At 43.3% G+C, this 22,719-nt stretch overlaps 2 protein-coding genes across 2 annotated transcripts in view; one reads left to right on the plus strand and one right to left on the minus strand.

Moving 5' to 3' along the window:
• LOC130077753 (reticulon-3-like) overlaps positions 1 to 1,160 on the minus strand; it is a 29,136-nt gene extending 27,976 nt beyond the window's left edge. Inside the window, exon 1 of the mRNA XM_056243088.1 lies at positions 1,088 to 1,160. Coding sequence (XP_056099063.1) covers positions 1,088 to 1,160 — 73 coding nt within the window. The remainder of the gene's footprint in view (positions 1 to 1,087) is intronic.
• Positions 1,161 to 3,271: 2,111 nt separating this feature from the next.
• The window catches only part of galnt10 (UDP-N-acetyl-alpha-D-galactosamine:polypeptide N-acetylgalactosaminyltransferase 10 (GalNAc-T10)), a 40,324-nt gene continuing 20,876 nt past the window's right edge, over positions 3,272 to 22,719 (plus strand). The window contains exons 1-4 of the mRNA XM_056243085.1: positions 3,272 to 3,535; positions 7,425 to 7,515; positions 8,162 to 8,300; positions 18,927 to 19,093. Coding sequence (XP_056099060.1) covers positions 3,386 to 3,535; positions 7,425 to 7,515; positions 8,162 to 8,300; positions 18,927 to 19,093 — 547 coding nt within the window. The 5' untranslated portion in view covers positions 3,272 to 3,385. The remainder of the gene's footprint in view (positions 3,536 to 7,424; positions 7,516 to 8,161; positions 8,301 to 18,926; positions 19,094 to 22,719) is intronic.

The raw sequence follows: 22,719 nt of genomic DNA on the forward strand, positions 1-22,719 counted from the left end.
GAACGGTCTGGTCCGCCCTGGCCCCCTGAACTGTCTGGTCCGCCCTGGCCCCCTAAACTGTCTGGTCCGCCCTGGCCCCCTAAACTGTCTGGTCCGCCCTGGCCCCCTAAACTGTCTGGCCCGCCCTGGCCCCCTGAACTGTCTGGTCCGCCCTGGCCCCCTGAACTGTCTGGCCCGCCCTGGCCCCCTGAACTGTCTGGTCCGCCCTGGCCCCCTAAACTGTCTGGTCAGCCCTGGCCCCCTAAACTGTCTAGTGCCACCCACGCTCCACGGCCTTGTTTATTTATATCTAGTTTATCGTTTGTTGCTGATTTTTGTTCATGGTATTCAGCTGCAACAGAATGTCTTGGCAAAACACAAAATAAATATGTTTGATATCTAAATAAATCTAATCTAATCTAATCATAAATCTAATGGTATCTAATAAAACAGTGAATTCTCTCTCTGTTGCCTATCCTCATTAAGATCAATAAGCTGACAATGAGAGTGTTGATGTGATGTCCTTTGCTTTCCTGTCAGTAGATATTTCATAATCTAGATCAACAAAAACATCGATAATTCTGATAACATGCCATTGGTTGTATCTACTGACTTGTTTATTACTTTTCTGACAATTATTCCAGTAAGTTGTCTTTACTTATACTTATATTTGCTAGAAAAGCAAGCGTTTATGTCTCAGACTAACTGAAGCTATTTGGTCAAAGACATTAATCTGCTTACAAATCAGCCAATGAGAGTCATGTGTGAAGACTTAAAGGTCAGAGGAAAGAAACGTGCAATGCACAAGTGTAAAGGACCACAATTGGGCATCACAAAGTACCGATAAACAGATATGACAAAGTCTGATTCTGAAAAAAAAAAGTAAATTCGTGCATAGTTTGAACTTTAATATGTTTCAAAAGGTTTTGCACAAAGCCATACTGGATAATACAACATTGGTTTTGGCTGGAACGTGATTTTACAGTCAGTCTAATGCGTGGCTGTTAGTGGACAGATTATAATTCTAAGCACTTTTAATACACTTTTCCAGCAGAAACTGTTGCTGACATTATTCTACAACCATTCCACATGAACGTATTTAACGTACCTGATGAGTTGGAGTCTTTCAACAACACAATGGAGTTTAGGCCTGAGGATGAAGAGATCGTTGGATCTGCCATATCACAGTTTTAATGGATGTTAAACTACAGGTGAAAGTCGATAGGTTAGGAACAGTGCTCAGCGCTCGTCTGAAGTGTTGAAGTGTAGCGAGTCGAAATGTTTCAGTGGATTAATGTAGTCTTGAGGCGTACCAGGGGTGTGTTTAAACTCTTTAAGTAGCTTTTGCCTTGGCATGTAGTTTTATAGATTTAAAAAAAATTTAGTACCAATCCCATGGGACAATGTACTTGCGGAATATACAATAAAAAAAAGTTAACAAATTAAATTATGGTTAACAAAAGGGCGTTTCTTCCTTCAAATGGAGGTGTAAGTGAAAGATAATATCCAAATAGAAAAATAAAACTACAAATAAACTCCCTAAAACGCCTCCATTGTAGTCTTGAGTTTCTTCCAGGAACGAAAACCTCCCAATATTCCTCATTATAATAATTCATACGCAGAATAAAGGGGCGGGGCCTGGTTGAGTTAGTCAGTAGTGTGTTAAACTGGCTGTTATGGAAAGGGGCGGGACATTTCCCAAACACACTCGAAGCGCTCGACCAATCACAACACACTGATCCAGCCGACCAATCAGAGCACAGTGTGCTTTTCAGGAGGAGGGGCTTCATAGAGACAGGAAGTAAACAGAGCGTTACTGACAGACTGGGAAGAGAGGTGTAGCGGCTGGACCAATCAGACACACAATTGTTCATTATAATTAATGAATAATCTAACGGACCCTGCAAGATATTCCCGGTAGGGGAAGGTGGACGAATGCAACAGCACAGGAATAAGGCCACAAGGCCCATGATATAGACTTCTCTCCATTAATTCATAGAAAAGCTTTTTATGAACGAACATGCACATCCCCAGGACATTGTGTGTATTGTGTTAGATAGATACACACAATGGGTTTGGCAGGGGTTTTGGCAGGCCGAGGTGGAGTTGGACGGACCAAGGACCATTTATTTTTCTGAACCCAAGACTGAACTATTTCCAGCTGTGATCCTCGGAGAGTCTCTGGCCTCTCGATCTATCCTCCTCACCTGCATCAGGGCAATATAGACACGTGCTTTCCCAGACAGAAGCTCAACAATCTTTTGCTGCACATCAGAACTATATTCTTTGGTTTTAGTCATTGTGATGGTGATGGATGATTATGGGAATTTGACCTTTTTGTTCCCTCATATTAATAATCCTTTCAAACAGGAATACTTCAGAGATCTTCAGAAATTGTACTCATAATAATTTAAAGGGGTGCCAATAATTCTGACCATTACTGTGTGTGTGTGTTTGTGTGTGTGTGTGTGTGTGTGTGTGTGATGAATTTCTGAATTTAGCTGAACACATCTTTATTATTGCCTCAGTATCTCTTTGAATCATAAGGGTTTATTGAGCCCTGCGGACTGACAGTCCCCCCTACTGGCCGGAGCAGGACACTGGGACACTGATATACACTACACACTGGGACACTAATATACACTGACTGTATAGTATGGAAGTAGATGTATTCAGACGCAGTGTATGTCTTTCTACACGGGGAGGCTTGTTTCTTGGATCTCGTGTTGCTTCTGGAGGAAACTTCCTTGGGATTTTCATATCTTTAGACCTTGATTTAGACCTTAATTTATGAAAAAATAAATAACTTATATATATTATATAGGCTAGATGCATGTAAGTGATCTATATCACATTTTTTTCTTTCAGTCATGTTATGTTTGGCTTTGTATGATTATCCCTTGGCATATGTTTTATTTACAACCCGTAATATAATATAGCCTAATATAAGATAAGATAATATAATATAAAATAAAAATTGCCGGGTGTGATCACCAGCAGCAGTAAACTATACTCTGCTCTCATTCATAAAAGACTCTCATCAGTCAACATTTACTTGATGAACTGTTCCACTCGGACGCAGCAGTAGGGAGCGATCAAGCCCCGCTCGATAAAGTACATGAGTTTAAAGCGCTAATCAGCTGTTTTTAAAATAAAACCTTTTGTAAGTACTCCTTTACAAAAAGTCGCACGAAATAACCGAGTATAATGTATTTCTAAAATGATATCCAGCGAAACTAGTCTTGAACTTTCTCCCCCCGTCGACGAAGCCGGAGTGGTTCAGTCCATGGAAGCGGAAGTTCTGACAGGCGAACGCAGAGCGAGCGGAGTGAAGTTACAGGCACTTGTATGAGTTTGTGTTGATGTATTGAAAACGGCGGCGTAAACATCAAAGAGAGATATAGAGATGCGACGGAAGCAGAAGAGATTATTGCAGATCGCGTTTCTGCTCATCGTGGCCTTTCTGTTCTTGCCGAACGTCGGCTTGTGGTCCGCGTCTCTGGAGCGGTTGTTGGACAGCAGTTCTGCGGACGGACCCGGACTCTCTCACACACAGGTACCGCAGATCTCTCTCAGAAACACTGAACTCTCACTGTCACTGCGATACAAGCCTCTCTGACGACTTCTGTCATCTCCGTCTGAACCGCACGCGAGGAACGCGACGCGACCAGAACGCTGTCGCTGAGGGTTTGTCGCGTCGCGCGCACTCTGTCAACGTGGTAACAAGTTATCGGTTGATCGGTAATTAATTATATGGTTCTTTTGAACGAAGTTCACAGTTTAGACACTGTTCTATACTTGTGTCATTTGTCATTGAAATTAAACACAAATGTCCCATATTTTAAACATTAAAGTTGTTAACTTTTTCTTTTTTTGTGGCTATTAATTTAAATAAAAGTATTAATATAAAAATTGTCTGTTAAAATGATTTATATGACAATTACACTGGTTGTTTAGCACTTTTTTGCACTTCAGAGCTAAATTGATTTTATTAGTATTTGCGTTTATTTTAATTTCAGTGCAGAGATAACTATTTCATTTTGGAAATATATTAGTTAAAAACTGTACTTGTAATAAAAAATAATTCATACGCAGAATAAAGGGGCGGGGCCTGGGTGAGTTAGTTATTAGTGTGTTAAACTGGCGGTTATGGTAAGGGGCGGGGCATTTCCCAAACACACTCGAAGCGCTCGACCAATCACAACACACTGCTCCAGCCGACCAATCAGAGCACAGTGTGCTTTCAGAAGGAGGGGCTTCATAGAGACAGGAAGTAAACAGAGCGTTACTGACAGACTGGGAAGAGAGGAGCCGCAACAATGGAGAATATGAGGAGAATAATCAACATTCAAGCAGGAAAACCTTTTATAGTATCAAGACTTTTAAAAAAAGGGCATACGTTGAAGTTTCGTTATATGCTTGTGACTTACGAAGCGACCTTGAGTTTAAAGAAAGGCACTATATAAAATAAACATACCATTAAAGAACACATTGGCATTGCTTGAAGTCACAAGAAGCAATACAACAACGAGTGTTTTAATGTTTTCACTAAGCATTGTGTATTTTGATGTATCTGATCTTCCCATGTTCGGTTACAGACCGGCAACTTTACATCTGTAACATGACAGTGTTGAAAGATGAAATACTGGATATCTACAATACTTTCCCCCTCACTTTATTTTGATTTTCTCCACATAAACCAAATACATCACTCAATTACAGATGCCATTGAGATATCCCATTTAATCCTTATTAAGTATAATAATTCCATCTCTCTTGTAAATAAAAAGGACCATGCAGCAAAACGAGATATACAATTATGGATCTGTCATATGATGCAAATTATGTTCAAACAGCATTCACACTAATTCAAAAATAAAGGAAAGGGGGAAATAAAACAATAGCAGAAGTACATATAATATATCCATAATGATAGTAAAATAAATAAGTAAAGCACCATTAAAAACTTGGTCATCCAGAAGCCATTCTAGTTTGACAAAATGAGAAATATAATTAATCAACGAAGAATGAGTAGGCGATTTCCAATTTATTAAAATTAGACGTCTTGCCAAGAGTGTGAGAAAAGTCTTATATGTGTGTGTGTGAAGCGGAGAGAGAGCAGCCGCAGGTTCATCATGAGCTCGAGAGGTTGAGCTGATGTGTGAGCGCAGCGATCGAGCCGGAAGAGCAGGCCTTCATCGGGCCGGCTGTGAAAGGCGGTGTGTGTTCTGCTGTCCACACGTGTGTGTGCGCTGGCCCGGGGCCAGGCCGAGGGCTGTTAGCGCCTCTGTGATGAGCGGCAGGTGCTGCTGGGCTCGCTTATAACACCCTGGAGGTGACGTGCGCCCGAAGCCAAAACACACACGTATGAGCCCGTGTGTACGCCAGAACCTGCGCTACTCCGCGTTATAACCCCAGTCAGAGGAAGAGTGTGCACATGCGTCTCCTCCCCGACACAACCATATCTGAGCTGACAACGCCTCGTTTACTACGCATGTCCTCATCTGCATATCATTAGCATATGCATATTCATCCACGTGATCCATGTTTAACAGTACAAGACATTAGGAGAATATGAGATACGGATGTGCGTCACATTACAGTGCTAACAATCATTTAGTAGCCGTTTTTGAATAAATAAATCAAATACATTTCAGAGACAGTTTTTCTCAATCTTTTCCACTGGCCAAATAGTATTTTTATAAATGAGACTCCCGATCCCACACGTCCCCATATCTCTAACTCATTCCTCTGCTTTACCACATGTGTGAGTTTAGTGCCAAGAGCATTTAGATGTACTTGTTATTTTGCTGTTTATTATGGACACTGTTTGCTTTTAAAAAACAGACACGTAGCAGACAATCCCTGTTTGCACACTCGTACTACGCCCTGTAAGTGTGCACCCTTTAACAAACACACACTTTTGACTAGACAAGTATTCCCGTACTGTTAGAGTAAACCGGCCTGTCAATCATCCTGTCACACATTAGTAGCAACTCTGCTCATGTTTATTACATAATCATGCATCAGTGTTTCTCAACCCTGCCCCTGGCGTACCCCCAACACTGCACGTTTTCTTTGTTTCCCTAATCAAACACACCTGATTCAACTCATCAGAGCATTATCACATGTGAAACGTGCAGTGTTGGGGGTCCTTCAGGGGCAGGGTTGAGAAACACTGAATTAGAAGACGGGCAAACAAACATGTCATTTTGCTATTGTGCTGTTCATGTTGTTGTTTCAGATTTAATATGACACTGGTAACATAAAAGTGGACCTATTACACCCCTTTTTACAAGATGTAATATTACTCTCACTGTCCCCAGAATGTGTGTGTGAAGTTTCAGCTCAAAATACCTCAGATCAGTTATTATATCATGTTGTAAATGCCCATTTTTGAGTGGAAGGACAAACTTGCTGTTTTTGTGCTTGTGTCTTTAAATGCAAATGAGCTGTTGCTCCACCCCTTTCCAGAAGAGGGCGGAGCCTGTACAGCTCGCGCCTCGGATACTCTGCCGAAAACTAAAACATATGTTTGGTTTTGATTATAATCTCACGCTCATGTGACATTGCAGTTCTTCATCATCATGAAAGTGTCTTATCTGCATGCGTTTTAAAGCCATATCAGTCTGAACTTCTGATATATGGTTTGAGCGCACACACACCGAATCACGCGCACAGAAAGCTGCTGTCAGACGGAGCGTCCCGTGAGTGTTTAACTAAGTGCTCTTTCACGTCTTATTGAGCTTAAACTGTCAAATACACACAAGGTTCACATGAACACAATCGGTTATGTCTGTGAACGTAAACAGCAGGGATAGAAATCGCGTGTGTGTATTAGATCTGTGTATTAGAGTGACAGCAGTGTAATATACTGAACCTATATGTATATGAATCAAACAACTAAAGAAAAACAAAATATCACTCACTGCTCTTGACGGATTAACTTTAGTAGCTTTAATAAGAATACATTTCTTACTTGAACGCTGCTGTTAAACGCTCTGACGAGGAGATGAACATGCAGAGTGTGTTCACTGTGGGCGGGGCCTGTGCTAATTGGGCGGAGTCTGTCAGCAGTTGTGGGCGGAGTCTACGCATATGTGACGTCACAAAAGCTAAAATCTGCAATCGTGGCGATGTGCAATATATCCTTGCAGCTCCAAAGTAGAGTTAATATTAGTCAATTATTTCACAACCTTCAGTATACACTTGGAAAAATACAGAGGTCGTGACCTGGGACCTTTATGATCCATAATTGGCTCTAAAATATTTAGTAATGTATCTTGAAATTCATTCGGTTCTGGTATTTTTCCCCCCAACCCTAGAAGCAAGGTTTGCTCTTCCTCCTCCTCTTCCTCAGGTGCTCTCTCTGTTTCTCCAGGTTTGGTGTTCTGCTTTTCAGATAATGCACTACTCTCACTCAAGCTTCATGTGTGTGTTTTCAGAGACCGAAGGGACACCGAGTGCAGAACGACGGTGTTCGGAAACGGGACTGGCATGACTACGCCGCTATTAAGAGTGAGGCGGCGCGCTCAGGTACGCCATGTCATGTGCTCAACAGAAAAATGCTTGCTAAAAGTTGGATTTTACTCATTTTTTTTCCCGTTTGAATTTTTCTGGATTCTGTTTTTGTTCTGGACTCTATTTTAATGGTTAAATTAAATTGTATTAATCAAAAAGAATGTCTAATTAATTGAAATCATGAAACTTAAACAATTGAACAGCAATTCATTAAAAGTTTAACAAAAAAAAAATATTTGAAATTTTCATTTTTTCATTTTTCTTGATTTCATTTTCATGGTTTAATCAAAAACATCTCTACACACACCGCGGGTCCGCTTACATCCACGTGTTTCTACGGTGGCCCTGAGCGGACAAACGCGTTTCCTCACAATGTTCTTCTTCGTGATCAGAAGCTGCTAAAGTCAGCGAATAAAACACTGACACAATGATGAACAAGTCACAACAATATTCGCAATAACATCGTTTTACTGAATAATCAAGTAAACATAATTTCTTAATTTGTCTTTGTAAAGAAACCTCAGTGTTTAACTGGCTACTCTCTGCTGTCTCAGGCGACGACATCACTTCCTGTCGCCCACCAACTCCAAATATTTTTTACAGTGCAGAAATTCCATTTTTATGAGTGTATTCCCCATAACTGTGTGTGTGTGTGTGTCAGGTGTGGGCGAGCAGGGCCGGCCGTACCCCCTCAGCGACTCGGACCGTGTGGATCAGGCCTATAGAGAGAACGGCTTCAACATCTTCGTCAGTAACCGGATCTCCCTCAACAGATCCCTGCCCGACATCAGACACCCGAAGTGAGTCTGGTACACACACACGAGTCTGATACACACACTCCTGCCCGACATCAGACACCCGAAGTGAGTCTGATACACACACATGAGTCTGATACACACACTCCTGCCCGACATCAGACACCCGAAGTGAGTCTGATACACACACACACGAGTCTGATACACACACATGAGTCTGATACACACACTCCTGCCCGACATCAGACACCCGAAGTGAGTCTGATACACACACACGAGTCTGATACACACACACGAGTCTGATACACACACTCCTGCCCGACATCAGACACCCGAAGTGAGTCTGATACACACACACACGAGTCTGATACACACACATGAGTCTGATACACACACTCCTGCCCGACATCAGACACCCGAAGTGAGTCTGATACACACACACACGAGTCTGATACACACACACGAGTCTGATACACACACATGAGTCTGATACACACACACGAGTCTGATACACACACACGAGTCTGATACACACACTCCTGCCCGACATCAGACACCCGAAGTGAGTCTGATACACACACACGAGTCTGATACACACACATGAGTCTGATACACACACTCCTGCCCGACATCAGACACCCGAAGTGAGTCTGATACACACACACGAGTCTGATACACACACACGAGTCTGATACACACACACGAGTCTGATACACACACACGAGTCTGATACACACACTCCTGCCCGACATCAGACACCCGAAGTGAGTCTGATACACACACACAAGTCTGATACACACACATGAGTCTGATACACACACTCCTGCCCGACATCAGACACCCGAAGTGAGTCTGATACACACACACGAGTCTGATACACACACATGAGTCTGATACACACACTCCTGCCCGACATCAGACACCCGAAGTGAGTCTGATACACACACACGAGTCTGATACACACACTCCTGCCCGACATCAGACACCCGAAGTGAGTCTGATACACACACACGAGTCTGATACACACACACGAGTCTGATACACACACACGAGTCTGATACACACACTCCTGCCCGACATCAGACACCCGAAGTGAGTCTGATACACACACACAAGTCTGATACACACACATGAGTCTGATACACACACTCCTGCCCGACATCAGACACCCGAAGTGAGTCTGATACACACACACGAGTCTGATACACACACATGAGTCTGATACACACACTCCTGCCCGACATCAGACACCCGAAGTGAGTCTGATACACACACACGAGTCTGATACACACACTCCTGCCCGACATCAGACACCCGAAGTGAGTCTGATACACACACACGAGTCTGATACACACACATGAGTCTGATACACACACTCCTGCCCGACATCAGACACCCGAAGTGAGTCTGATACACACACACAAGTCTGATACACACACACGAGTCTGATACACACACTCCTGCCCGACATCAGACACCCGAAGTGAGTCTGGTACACACACACGAGTCTGATACACACACTCCTGCCCGACATCAGACACCCGAAGTGAGTCTGATAAACACACACGAGTCTGATACACACACATGAGTCTGATACACACACTCCTGCCCGACATCAGACACCCGAAGTGAGTCTGATACACACACACGAGTCTGATACACACACATGAGTCTGATACACACACTCCTGCCCGACATCAGACACCCGAAGTGAGTCTGATACACACACACGAGTCTGATACACACACTCCTGCCCGACATCAGACACCCGAAGTGAGTCTGATACACACACACGAGTCTGATACACACACATGAGTCTGATACACACACTCCTGCCCGACATCAGACACCCGAAGTGAGTCTGATACACACACACGAGTCTGATACACACACATGAGTCTGATACAAACACTCCTGCCCGACATCAGACACCCGAAGTGAGTCTGATACACACACACGAGTCTGATACACACACATGAGTCTGATACACACACTCCTGCCCGACATCAGACACCCGAAGTGAGTCTGATACACACACACGAGTCTGATACACACACATGAGTCTGATACACACACTCCTGCCCGACATCAGACACCCGAAGTGAGTCTGATACACACACACGAGTCTGATACACACACTCCTGCCCGACATCAGACACCCGAAGTGAGTCTGATACACACACACGAGTCTGATACACACACATGAGTCTGATACACACACTCCTGCCCGACATCAGACACCCGAAGTGAGTCTGATACACACACACGAGTCTGATACACACACATGAGTCTGATACAAACACACGAGTCTGATACACACACACACGAGTCTGATACACACACATGAGTCTGATACACACACTCCTGCCCGACATCAGACACCCGAAGTGAGTCTGATACACACACACGAGTCTGATACACACACACGAGTCTGATACAAACACACGAGTCTGATACACACACACGAGTCTGATACACACACTCCTGCCCGACATCAGACACCCGAAGTGAGTCTGATACACACACACGAGTCTGATACACACACTCCTGCCCGACATCAGACACCCGAAGTGAGTCTGATACACACACACGAGTCTGATACACACACACGAGTCTGATACACACACACGAGTCTGATACACACACTCCTGCCCGACATCAGACACCCGAAGTGAGTCTGATACACACACACGAGTCTGATACACACACTCCTGCCCGACATCAGACACCCGAAGTGAGTCTGATACACACACACGAGTCTGATACACACACTCCTGCCCGACATCAGACACCCGAAGTGAGTCTGATACACACACACACGAGTCTGATACACACACACGAGTCTGATATACACACATGAGTCTGATACACACACACAAGTCTGATACACACACACGAGTCTGATACACACACTCCTGCCCGACATCAGACACCCGAAGTGAGTCTGATACACACACACGAGTCTGATACACACACACGAGTCTGATACACACACACGAGTCTGATACACACACTCCTGCCCGACATCAGACACCCGAAGTGAGTCTGATACACACACACAAGTCTGATACACACACATGAGTCTGATACACACACTCCTGCCCGACATCAGACACCCGAAGTGAGTCTGATACACACACGAGTCTGATACACACACATGAGTCTGATACACACACTCCTGCCCGACATCAGACACCCGAAGTGAGTCTGATACACACACACGAGTCTGATACACACACTCCTGCCCGACATCAGACACCCGAAGTGAGTCTGATACACACACACGAGTCTGATACACACACATGAGTCTGATACACACACTCCTGCCCGACATCAGACACCCGAAGTGAGTCTGATACACACACACAAGTCTGATACACACACACGAGTCTGATACACACACTCCTGCCCGACATCAGACACCCGAAGTGAGTCTGGTACACACACACGAGTCTGATACACACACTCCTGCCCGACATCAGACACCCGAAGTGAGTCTGATACACACACACGAGTCTGATACACACACATGAGTCTGATACACACACTCCTGCCCGACATCAGACACCCGAAGTGAGTCTGATACACACACACGAGTCTGATACACACACATGAGTCTGATACACACACTCCTGCCCGACATCAGACACCCGAAGTGAGTCTGATACACACACACGAGTCTGATACACACACTCCTGCCCGACATCAGACACCCGAAGTGAGTCTGATACACACACACGAGTCTGATACAAACACATGAGTCTGATACACACACTCCTGCCCGACATCAGACACCCGAAGTGAGTCTGATACACACACACGAGTCTGATACACACACATGAGTCTGATACAAACACTCCTGCCCGACATCAGACACCCGAAGTGAGTCTGATACACACACACGAGTCTGATACACACACATGAGTCTGATACACACACTCCTGCCCGACATCAGACACCCGAAGTGAGTCTGATACACACACACAAGTCTGATACACACACACGAGTCTGATACACACACTCCTGCCCGACATCAGACACCCGAAGTGAGTCTGGTACACACACACGAGTCTGATACACACACTCCTGCCCGACATCAGACACCCGAAGTGAGTCTGATACACACACACGAGTCTGATACACACACATGAGTCTGATACACACACTCCTGCCCGACATCAGACACCCGAAGTGAGTCTGATACACACACACGAGTCTGATACACACACATGAGTCTGATACACACACTCCTGCCCGACATCAGACACCCGAAGTGAGTCTGATACACACACACGAGTCTGATACACACACATGAGTCTGATACACACACTCCTGCCCGACATCAGACACCCGAAGTGAGTCTGATACACACACACGAGTCTGATACACACACATGAGTCTGATACAAACACTCCTGCCCGACATCAGACACCCGAAGTGAGTCTGATACACACACACGAGTCTGATACACACACTCCTGCTCGACATCAGACACCCGAAGTGAGTCTGATACACACACACGAGTCTGATACACACACATGAGTCTGATACACACACTCCTGCCCGACATCAGACACCCGAAGTGAGTCTGATACACACACACGAGTCTGATACACACACATGAGTCTGATACACACACTCCTGCCCGACATCAGACACCCGAAGTGAGTCTGATACACACACACGAGTCTGATACACACACATGAGTCTGATACAAACACTCCTGCCCGACATCAGACACCCGAAGTGAGTCTGATACACACACACGAGTCTGATACACACACTCCTGCTCGACATTAGACACCCGAAGTGAGTCTGATACACACACACGAGTCTGATACACACACTCCTGCTCGACATCAGACACCCGAAGTGAGTCTGATACACACACACGAGTCTGATACAAACACTCCTGCCCGACATCAGACACCCGAAGTGAGTCTGATACACACACACGAGTCTGATACACACACTCCTGCCCGACATCAGACACCCGAAGTGAGTCTGATACACACACACGAGTCTGATACACACACATGAGTCTGATACAAACACTCCTGCCCGACATCAGACACCCGAAGTGAGTCTGATACACACACACGAGTCTGATACACACACATGAGTCTGATACACACACTCCTGCCCGACATCAGACACCCGAAGTGAGTCTGATACACACACACGAGTCTGATACACACACTCCTGCTCGACATCAGACACCCGAAGTGAGTCTGATACACACACACGAGTCTGATACACACACTCCTGCTCGACATCAGACACCCGAAGTGAGTCTGATACACACACACGAGTCTGATACAAACACTCCTGCCCGACATCAGACACCCGAAGTGAGTCTGATACACACACACGAGTCTGATACACACACTCCTGCCCGACATCAGACACCCGAAGTGAGTCTGATACACACACACGAGTCTGATACACACACATGAGTCTGATACAAACACTCCTGCCCGACATCAGACACCCGAAGTGAGTCTGATACACACACACGAGTCTGATACACACACATGAGTCTGATACACACACTCCTGCCCGACATCAGACACCCGAAGTGAGTCTGATACACACACACGAGTCTGATACACACACATGAGTCTGATACACACACTCCTGCCCGACATCAGACACCCGAAGTGAGTCTGATACACACACACGAGTCTGATACACACACACGAGTCTGATACACACACTCCTGCCCGACATCAGACACCCGAAGTGAGTCTGATACACACACACGAGTCTGATACACACACTCCTGCCCGACATCAGACACCCGAAGTGAGTCTGATACACACACATGAGTCTGATACACACACTCCTGCCCGACATCAGACACCCGAAGTGAGTCTGATACACACACACGAGTCTGATACACACACTCCTGCCCGACATCAGACACCCAAAGTGAGTCTGATACACACACACGAGTCTGATACACACACATGAGTCTGATACACACACTCCTGCCCGACATCAGACACCCGAAGTGAGTCTGATACACACACACGAGTCTGATACACACACATGAGTCTGATACAAACACTCCTGCCCGACATCAGACACCCGAAGTGAGTCTGATACACACACACGAGTCTGATACACACACATGAGTCTGATACACACACTCCTGCCCGACATCAGACACCCGAAGTGAGTCTGATACACACACACGAGTCTGATACACACACTCCTGCCCGACATCAGACACCCGAAGTGAGTCTGGTACACACACACGAGTCTGATACACACACTCCTGCCTGACATCAGACACCCGAAGTGAGTCTGATACACACACACGAGTCTGATACACACACACGAGTCTGATACACACACTCCTGCCCGACATCAGACACCCGAAGTGAGTCTGATACACACACACGAGTCTGATACACACACATGAGTCTGATACACACACTCCTGCCCGACATCAGACACCCGAAGTGAGTCTGATACACACACACGAGTCTGATACACACACACGAGTCTGATACACACACACGAGTCTGATACACACACTCCTGCCCGACATCAGACACCCGAAGTGAGTCTGATACACACACACGAGTCTGATACACACACTCCTGCCCGACATCAGACACCCGAAGTGAGTCTGGTACACACACATGAGTCTGATACACACACTCCTGCCCGACATCAGACACCCGAAGTGAGTCTGATACACACACACGAGTCTGATACACACACTCCTGCCCGACATCAGACACCCGAAGTGAGTCTGGTACACACACACGAGTCTGATACACACACTCCTGCCCGACATCAGACACCCGAAGTGAGTCTGATACACACACACGAGTCTGATACACACACTCCTGCCCGACATCAGACACCCGAAGTGAGTCTGATACACACACACGAGTCTGATACACACACGAGTCTGATACACACACTCCTGCCCGATCAGATTGTCAATTGATCAGATTGAAAAACGAAACTGAAAAGAGTGAGCATGTGCAATGACATAGAAATAGCGTAATGACGTAGAAGTAGCGTGATGACGTAGAAATGGCGTAATGATGTAGAAATGGCGTAATGGTGTAGAAATAGCGTAATGATGTAGTAAGGGTGTAGTAATGGTGCAGAAATGGCGTAATGGTGTAGAAATAGCGTAATGATGTAGAAATGGCATAATGGTGTAGAAATAGCGTAATGATGTAGTAATGGTGTAGAAATGGCGTAATGGTGTTTAAATAGCGTAATGATGTAGAAATGGCGTAATGGTGTAGAAATAGCGTAATGACGTAGAAATGGCATAATGGTGTAGAAATAGCGTAATGATGTAGTAATGGTGTAGAAATGGCGTAATGGTGTAGAAATAGCGTAATGATGTAGAAATGGCATAATGATGTAGAAATAGCGTAATGATGTAGTAATGGTGTAGAAATAGCATAATGATGTAGAAATGGCATAATGGCGTAGAAATAGCGTAATGATGTAGTAATGGTGTAGAAATGGCGTAATGGTGTAGAAATAGCGTAATGATGTAGAAATGGCATAATGGTGTAGAAATAGCGTAATGATGTAGTAATGGTGTAGAAATAGCGTAATGATGTAGAAATGGCATAATGGTGTAGAAATAGCGTAATGATGTAGTAATGGTGTAGAAATGGCGTAATGGTGTAGAAATAGCGTAATGATGTAGAAATGGCATAATGATGTAGAAATAGCGTAATGATGTAGTAATGGTGTAGTAATAGCGTAATGATGTAGAAATGGCATAATGGTGTAGAAATAGCGTAATGATGTAGTAATGGTGTAGAAATAGCGTAATGATGTAGAAATGGCATAATGGTGTAGAAATAGCGTAATGATGTAGTAATGGTGTAGAAATGGCGTAATGGTGTATAAATAGCGTAATGATGTAGAAATGGCGTAATGGTGTAGAAATAGCGTAATGACGTAGAAATGGCATAATGGTGTAGAAATAGCGTAATGATGTAGTAATGGTGTAGAAATGGCGTAATGGTGTAGAAATAGCGTAATGATGTAGAAATGGCGTAATGGTGTAGAAATAGCGTAATGATGTAGAAATGGCGTAATGATGTAGAAATGGTGTAATGGTGTAGAAATAGCGTAATGACGTAGAAATGGCGTAATGGTGTAGAAATAGCGTAATGACGTAGAAATGGCATAATGGTGTAGAAATAGCGTAATGATGTAGTAATGGTGTAGAAATGGCGTAATGGTGTAGAAATAGCGTAATGATGTAGAAATGGCGTAATGGTGTATAAATAGCGTAATGATGTAGAAATGGCGTTATGGTGTAGAAATAGCGTAATGACGTAGAAATGGCATAATGGTGTAGAAATAGCGTAATGATGTAGTAATGGTGTAGAAATGGCGTAATGGTGTAGAAATAGCGTAATGATGTAGAAATGGCGTAATGGTGTATAAATAGCGTAATGATTTAGAAATGGCGTAATGGTGTAGAAATAGCGTAATGACGTAGAAATGGCATAATGGTGTAGAAATAGCGTAATGATGTAGTAATGGTGTAGAAATGGCGTAATGGTGTAGAAATAGCGTAATGATGTAGAAATGGCGTAATGGTGTAGAAATAGCGTAATGGTGTAGAAATAGCGTAATGAAATAGAAATAGCGTAGAAATGGCGTAATGATTTAGAAATAGTGTAATGACGTAGAAATAGTGTAATGACGTAGAAATGGCGTAATGACGTAGAAATGTCGTAATGGTGTAGAAAAGACGTAATGGCGTAGAAATAGTGTAGAAATAGCGTAATGGTGTAGAAATAGCGTAGAAATAGCGTAATGACGCAGAAATAGCGTAATGATGTAGAAATAGCGTAAGGACGCAGAAATAGCGTAATGATGTAGAAATAGCGTAATGATGTAGAAATAGCATAATGATGCAGAAATAGCGTAATGACGTAGAAATAGCGTAATGATGCAGAAATAGCGTAATGATGGAGAAATAGCGTAATGATGCAGAAATAGCGTAATGATGGAGAAATAGCGTAATGACGTAGAAATAGCGTAATGATGTAGAAATAGCATAATGATGGAGAAAATAGCGTAATGACGTAGAAATAGCGTAATGATGCAGAAATAGCGTAATGATGGAGAAATAGCGTAATGACGTAGAAATAGCGTAATGATGCAGAAATAGCGTAATGAAATAGAAATAGCGTAATGATGCAGAAATAGCGTAATGACGTAGAAATAGCGTAATGATGTAGAAATAGCATAATGATGGAGAAAATAGCGTAATGACGTAGAAATAGCGTAATGATGCAGAAATAGCGTAATGATGGAGAAATAGCGTAATGACGTAGAAATAGCGTAATGATGCAGAAATAGCGTAATGAAATAGAAATAGCGTAATGATGCAGAAATAGCGTAATGAAATAGAAATAGCGTAATGATGCAGAAATAGCGTAATGATGCAGAAATAGCGTAAATAGCGTAATGATGTAGAAATAGCGTAATGACGTAGAAATAGCGTAATAATGCAGAAATAGCGTAATGAAATAGAAATAGCGTAATGATGCAGAAATAGCGTAATGAAATAGAAATAGCGTAATGATGCAGAAATAGCGTAATGATGCAGAAATAGCGTAATGATGCAGAAATAGCGTAATGATGTAGAAATAGCGCAATGATGCAGAAATAGCGTAATGACGTAGAAATAGCGTAATGATGCAGAAATAGCGTAATGATGTAGAAATTGCGTAATGACGTAGAAATAGCGTAATGATGTAGAAATAGCGTAATGACGTAGAAATAGCGCAATGACGCAGAAATAGCGTAATGACGCAGAAATAGCGTAATGACGTGGAAATAGCGTAATGGGGTAGCAATAGCGCAATGATGCAGAAATAGCGTAATGACGCAGAAATAGCGTAATGATGTAGAAATAGCGTAATGACGCAGAAATAGCGTAATGACGTAGAAATAGCGTAATGATATAGAAATAACGTAATGAAATAGAAATAGCGTAATGGCGTAGCAATAGCGCAATGATGCAGAAATAGCGTAATGACGCAGAAATAGCGTAATGATGTAGAAATAGCATAATGACGCAGAAATAGCATAATGACGTAGAAATAGCGTAATGAAATAGAAATAATGTAATGAAATAGAAATAGCGTAATGACGCATGACGTGCGGATTGAGCTGTTGTTCCTGTTAAATAAAGTGTCGTATAGATGAGTGTCCTGTCGTCCTATAATCCTCCTTTCACTCAGCGGATTCTCATCCACAGACGATTTCTACTGCGTGATCAATATCAGCGGCGGCACAACAGTTCATACGCTCATGTCTCCAAATTATGACCAGAAATGGATAAATATTAAGTCTGCTGTTTAAAACAAATAAAGGACCAATGTAGGAGAATAGGTATTATGCGCAGACATCGGGAAACTGTATATTCGCGCATGTCAAAAGATATTGTGATATAAACGCGCAGATTAACCCGATCACATGTTCAGCGCTCATGTAAACACTACGTTCAGACTCCTCAATCGGGATGAATTCAGTCCGATTGAAACTAAAGCTGTGCATGTAAACGTAGCCAGTGTGGGACTAAATCTGATGCATGTTTTTGAATAACTGGGCATATATTTTTCCTCCGCCAATGAAAACGGTGTGTGTGTGTGTGTGCAGCTGTAAGACGAAGCTGTATGCTGAAGATCTCCCCAACACCAGCATCATCATCCCCTTCCACAACGAGGGCTGGTCGTCTCTGCTGCGCACGGTCCACAGTGTCCTGAAGCGCTCGCCGCCGCAGCTGCTGGCCGAGATCGTGCTCGTCGACGACTTCAGCGACAAGGGTACAGCCGTACAACAGCTCGTCATGCTCAACCCCAGCACACACTGACGGCTAAAACACGGCTAAAAGCCTTCACAGCCCAGACGTCTAGCCTAAAACTAGGCAAAGTTTGGGCTGTCAGTGAACATGTCTAACCACAGCTTAAGAATAGACACACAGAACAGGCCAAAGAAATGAAACCAAACCTTGACTTTGCTTACATGATGGAATATCATACATCTCGCACGTTATTCTGGCAAAAACGACAACCGAATTCAAGGTTATTTTGTCTAGAAGTGTGTTACTCACAGCCGGAGTGTATCGGGTCTATAGTTCACCGAGGCGGGGAAATGGCGGATATTGCTTGCTGGGACCGGACATCAGAAACATTATAATGACTGGGCTGAGCTGTGTGTCATGATGAAATCACTGTAACCTCTCCTGACACTCAGGCCTTGTCCACACGAAAGCGTTTTCATTTGGAAACGCATCTTGTCCTTCCGTTCACACTGAGACGGCGTTTTTATTCATGAAAACGAAGCTTTTTGAAAACGCTCTCCAAAGTGGATAGATTTGTAAGCGCTGTTTTCGTGTTGTAGTGTGGACTGTGGAAACTGAGGGATTTAAAAACGCTGACGTAAGTTTAGTCATGTGACGCATGTTGTACCGATAGATATTCATGTTTATAGCGGTGTAGTGTCTATTATGTGCTGTTCACTTTCACACAGTTGCTGAAATATGTTCCTTCACACACTCTTCATATCACAGTCCTGCACAGATGACAGAGCTCACACACATCTGCTGTCCCGCGGCGAAACATGAGATCAGTTTTAGTGTTTCAGACCAAACATATAATGATGAGTGAGAGCGACCTGACGATCAGTGAATGATGATGAGATAAAATGATCCTGCCAGAAAAATTGCGCGATAACTTGATTATGTAGTTCCGTCTGTATCATCTCAGTGCTTCTGTGAGGGTTTAGCATGCGCAGTAAAGGGGAATTCAGCGCTAGCGTGGACGGAGAGCGCTTTAAGCTAAAGCGGCGTGTACTCGGATGAATGTAGACGCAGCCTGAGCCGGTGTGTTATATGCGTGACAGATGTTAAGCCAGATGATCCTGTCCTGCAGCGCGTCACATGTTCATAAGCTCCAGACTGGCCGTAATCTCCTCACTATAGATTTGAGGATTGCTGCGTGTTTTAGTCAAACATAAATATGTTTCAGTTCAGTCAGTGTTTCGTCTCACTCGTCCAGTGTTCCTGTCCGGATGATGATGCGTTCAGGGTCCCGTCTCTCACCTCAGGCCCAGATTATAGATCGCTTTCCTCAAACACTGAAACACTGGCAGCAGTTCATCAAGCTTCAACATGTAAATATTAGATCAATCATTTGTGATAACACATTTGGCAAACAACATGTTTCAAATCGTCAGGCTTGTATGGCTTGTTTCCGCCATAGAATAAAACACTTTAAAAGAGAATTACGACTTTTTATCTCACAATTGCGAGTTTACATCGAGTTTCTGACACAAATCTGACTTTATATCTCGTAATTGCGACTTTGACACAATTCTGACTTTATAACGTGCAATTCTAAGATAAAGTCACAATTACCTTTTTTATTTTTTTTATTCTGTTGCGGAAACAAGCTTCCATAAAGATGTGACAACAAGCAGCATTACAAGTGAAATCAAAACTACGTTTATTTGTCCCACTTTATATGAAGTGTCTATGAACTAACATTTAAATTAATGATTTGATTCAATGCCCTTATTGTGTACATACAGTCAAACAAAAAAATATTCAGACACCAAATATAACTTTTATTATTTTTCACTAGTGTGATCAGGACACTATAGTTCATTTATGTGAGTGAGGAGAGCAAAATAAAGTAAACTGTGACATATTACACCCAAATATTCTTCATACCAGTGAAATTTATAAAAAGATTTGGGACCAATAATGATTCCTCCACTTTGAGCTGATGATGTTCTGCTGAAGTGTGTTTTCTGTAACTGCTAATGCTCTTTTTACACACACACTGAACAACATGAAGCATTGCTTGGTCACTGGTTGAGCTAAACTGGTATTATCTAATTGTGTAGTTAAATTGAACAGCTGACAGATATTCAACATAATTCATGTGTGAGAGTCTAACAGAAGGATGGACAAAACCAGTCAAATATCCACTGAGTTCTGCTCATGTTTATTACCATTGTCTAAACTTTAGCGAATAAACTGATAATGTGGGAAATGCTGAAGGAGTCTGAGTAAGTTTAGTTTGACTACATGCTTTTATACTTAATACCTGCATGTAATTATAGCTGTAATTTAATTCTGTAAATCCATCTATAATTACACCTTAAACCTTCCCGTAACACCAGACCTGTTTTACACCTCAATAGCAGCACAAGTGATGCACATTACATCAACACAATCAGTGCACTGACACGAACAGTTATCATTGTAATGCAAGTTCATGTCGGGTCAGGTTGAGGGAAGAGGAGAGGACTCAAGGATGCAGAGAAAACAGACCGACAGCACGGGAACGCAACCGCTAACGGGGAACACATCCACAGGGGTCCGGCACAGGACAGGGACACGGGAGAACAGATAGGCAGGACATCAGGGAGTCACCGGAGAGCAGGGGCCTCATTTATAAACGTTGCGTACGCACAAAAGAAGGCGTACGCCGCTCTCTACGCAATAATTGGTATTTATAAAAAGCAAACTTGACGGTAAAATGTGCGGTCCTTCACGCAAGCTCTGACCCAGGCGTACGCACAAAAACGGGTGAAATGAGAAATGGCGACACCGTCGGCAGATGGAAGAAACACGTGAAAGTGTGTGAAACTGTAGACCGTTGTGTTCTGCAATAATATTGGCATGTTATACAATTCATCCTCATAAATAAGATGGTAAACAGAACGAAATAATGTACAAAACTGATATTCTCGCCAATGTGTCCGTCTGGCGGAGCAGATATAGCTAGATATAGCTAGATAGTCAGTCAGATAGATAGATAATTAGGGAGAGATAGATAGATAAATAGATGTATTATTTGATACATGATGTACACTGGGGAAAGTTGTTTTCATAGTAAAAATCTCTTTTTCAGCTACGGAATCATGGTATTCATGCAGGTATTTCATGCATATGCCTTTAGTTTGTTTTATTTTTGATAAAATAACGTATGACGTATGTCTCAACCATTCAGAAAGCTGCAAGAAATTACATTTGCGCTGAACTATTTCCCATTTGCAAGTAGATTATAACCGACATCTGTAGCTTGTCATTTCTTTTTTATTTCGGCCACAGTCCGAGGTTGTGAGGCTACAGCATTTACGGCGTCTGCAACCTTTTGCCACTCAAGTGCCTTTTTGGCATTAGTAATGCCCACACTGTGCCCTCCAAACAACATTTTTCTCCTCTTTTCTACCTCGCCAATGATAACTTCTACTTCACATTGAGTGAAGTTACGTTTCTTTGATTTCCTCTCTATGTTTGCCATGATTTGCAATCGATGAATATTAACTTATGGGCGTTTCACGGACTATTTATGGGCAACTATGGGCGTGACATGAAGCCGCAAAAGCTGCGCTACATTTAGAATTGATTGTGATTTATTAAGGGGAAAATGCGAATTTT

The sequence above is a fragment of the Rhinichthys klamathensis genome, unplaced genomic scaffold, assembly GCF_029890125.1.
Source record: "Rhinichthys klamathensis goyatoka isolate OS25496 unplaced genomic scaffold, OSU_Roscu_1.1 h1tg000776l_1, whole genome shotgun sequence".
In the NCBI taxonomy this organism is placed as follows: domain Eukaryota; kingdom Metazoa; phylum Chordata; class Actinopteri; order Cypriniformes; family Leuciscidae; genus Rhinichthys; species Rhinichthys klamathensis.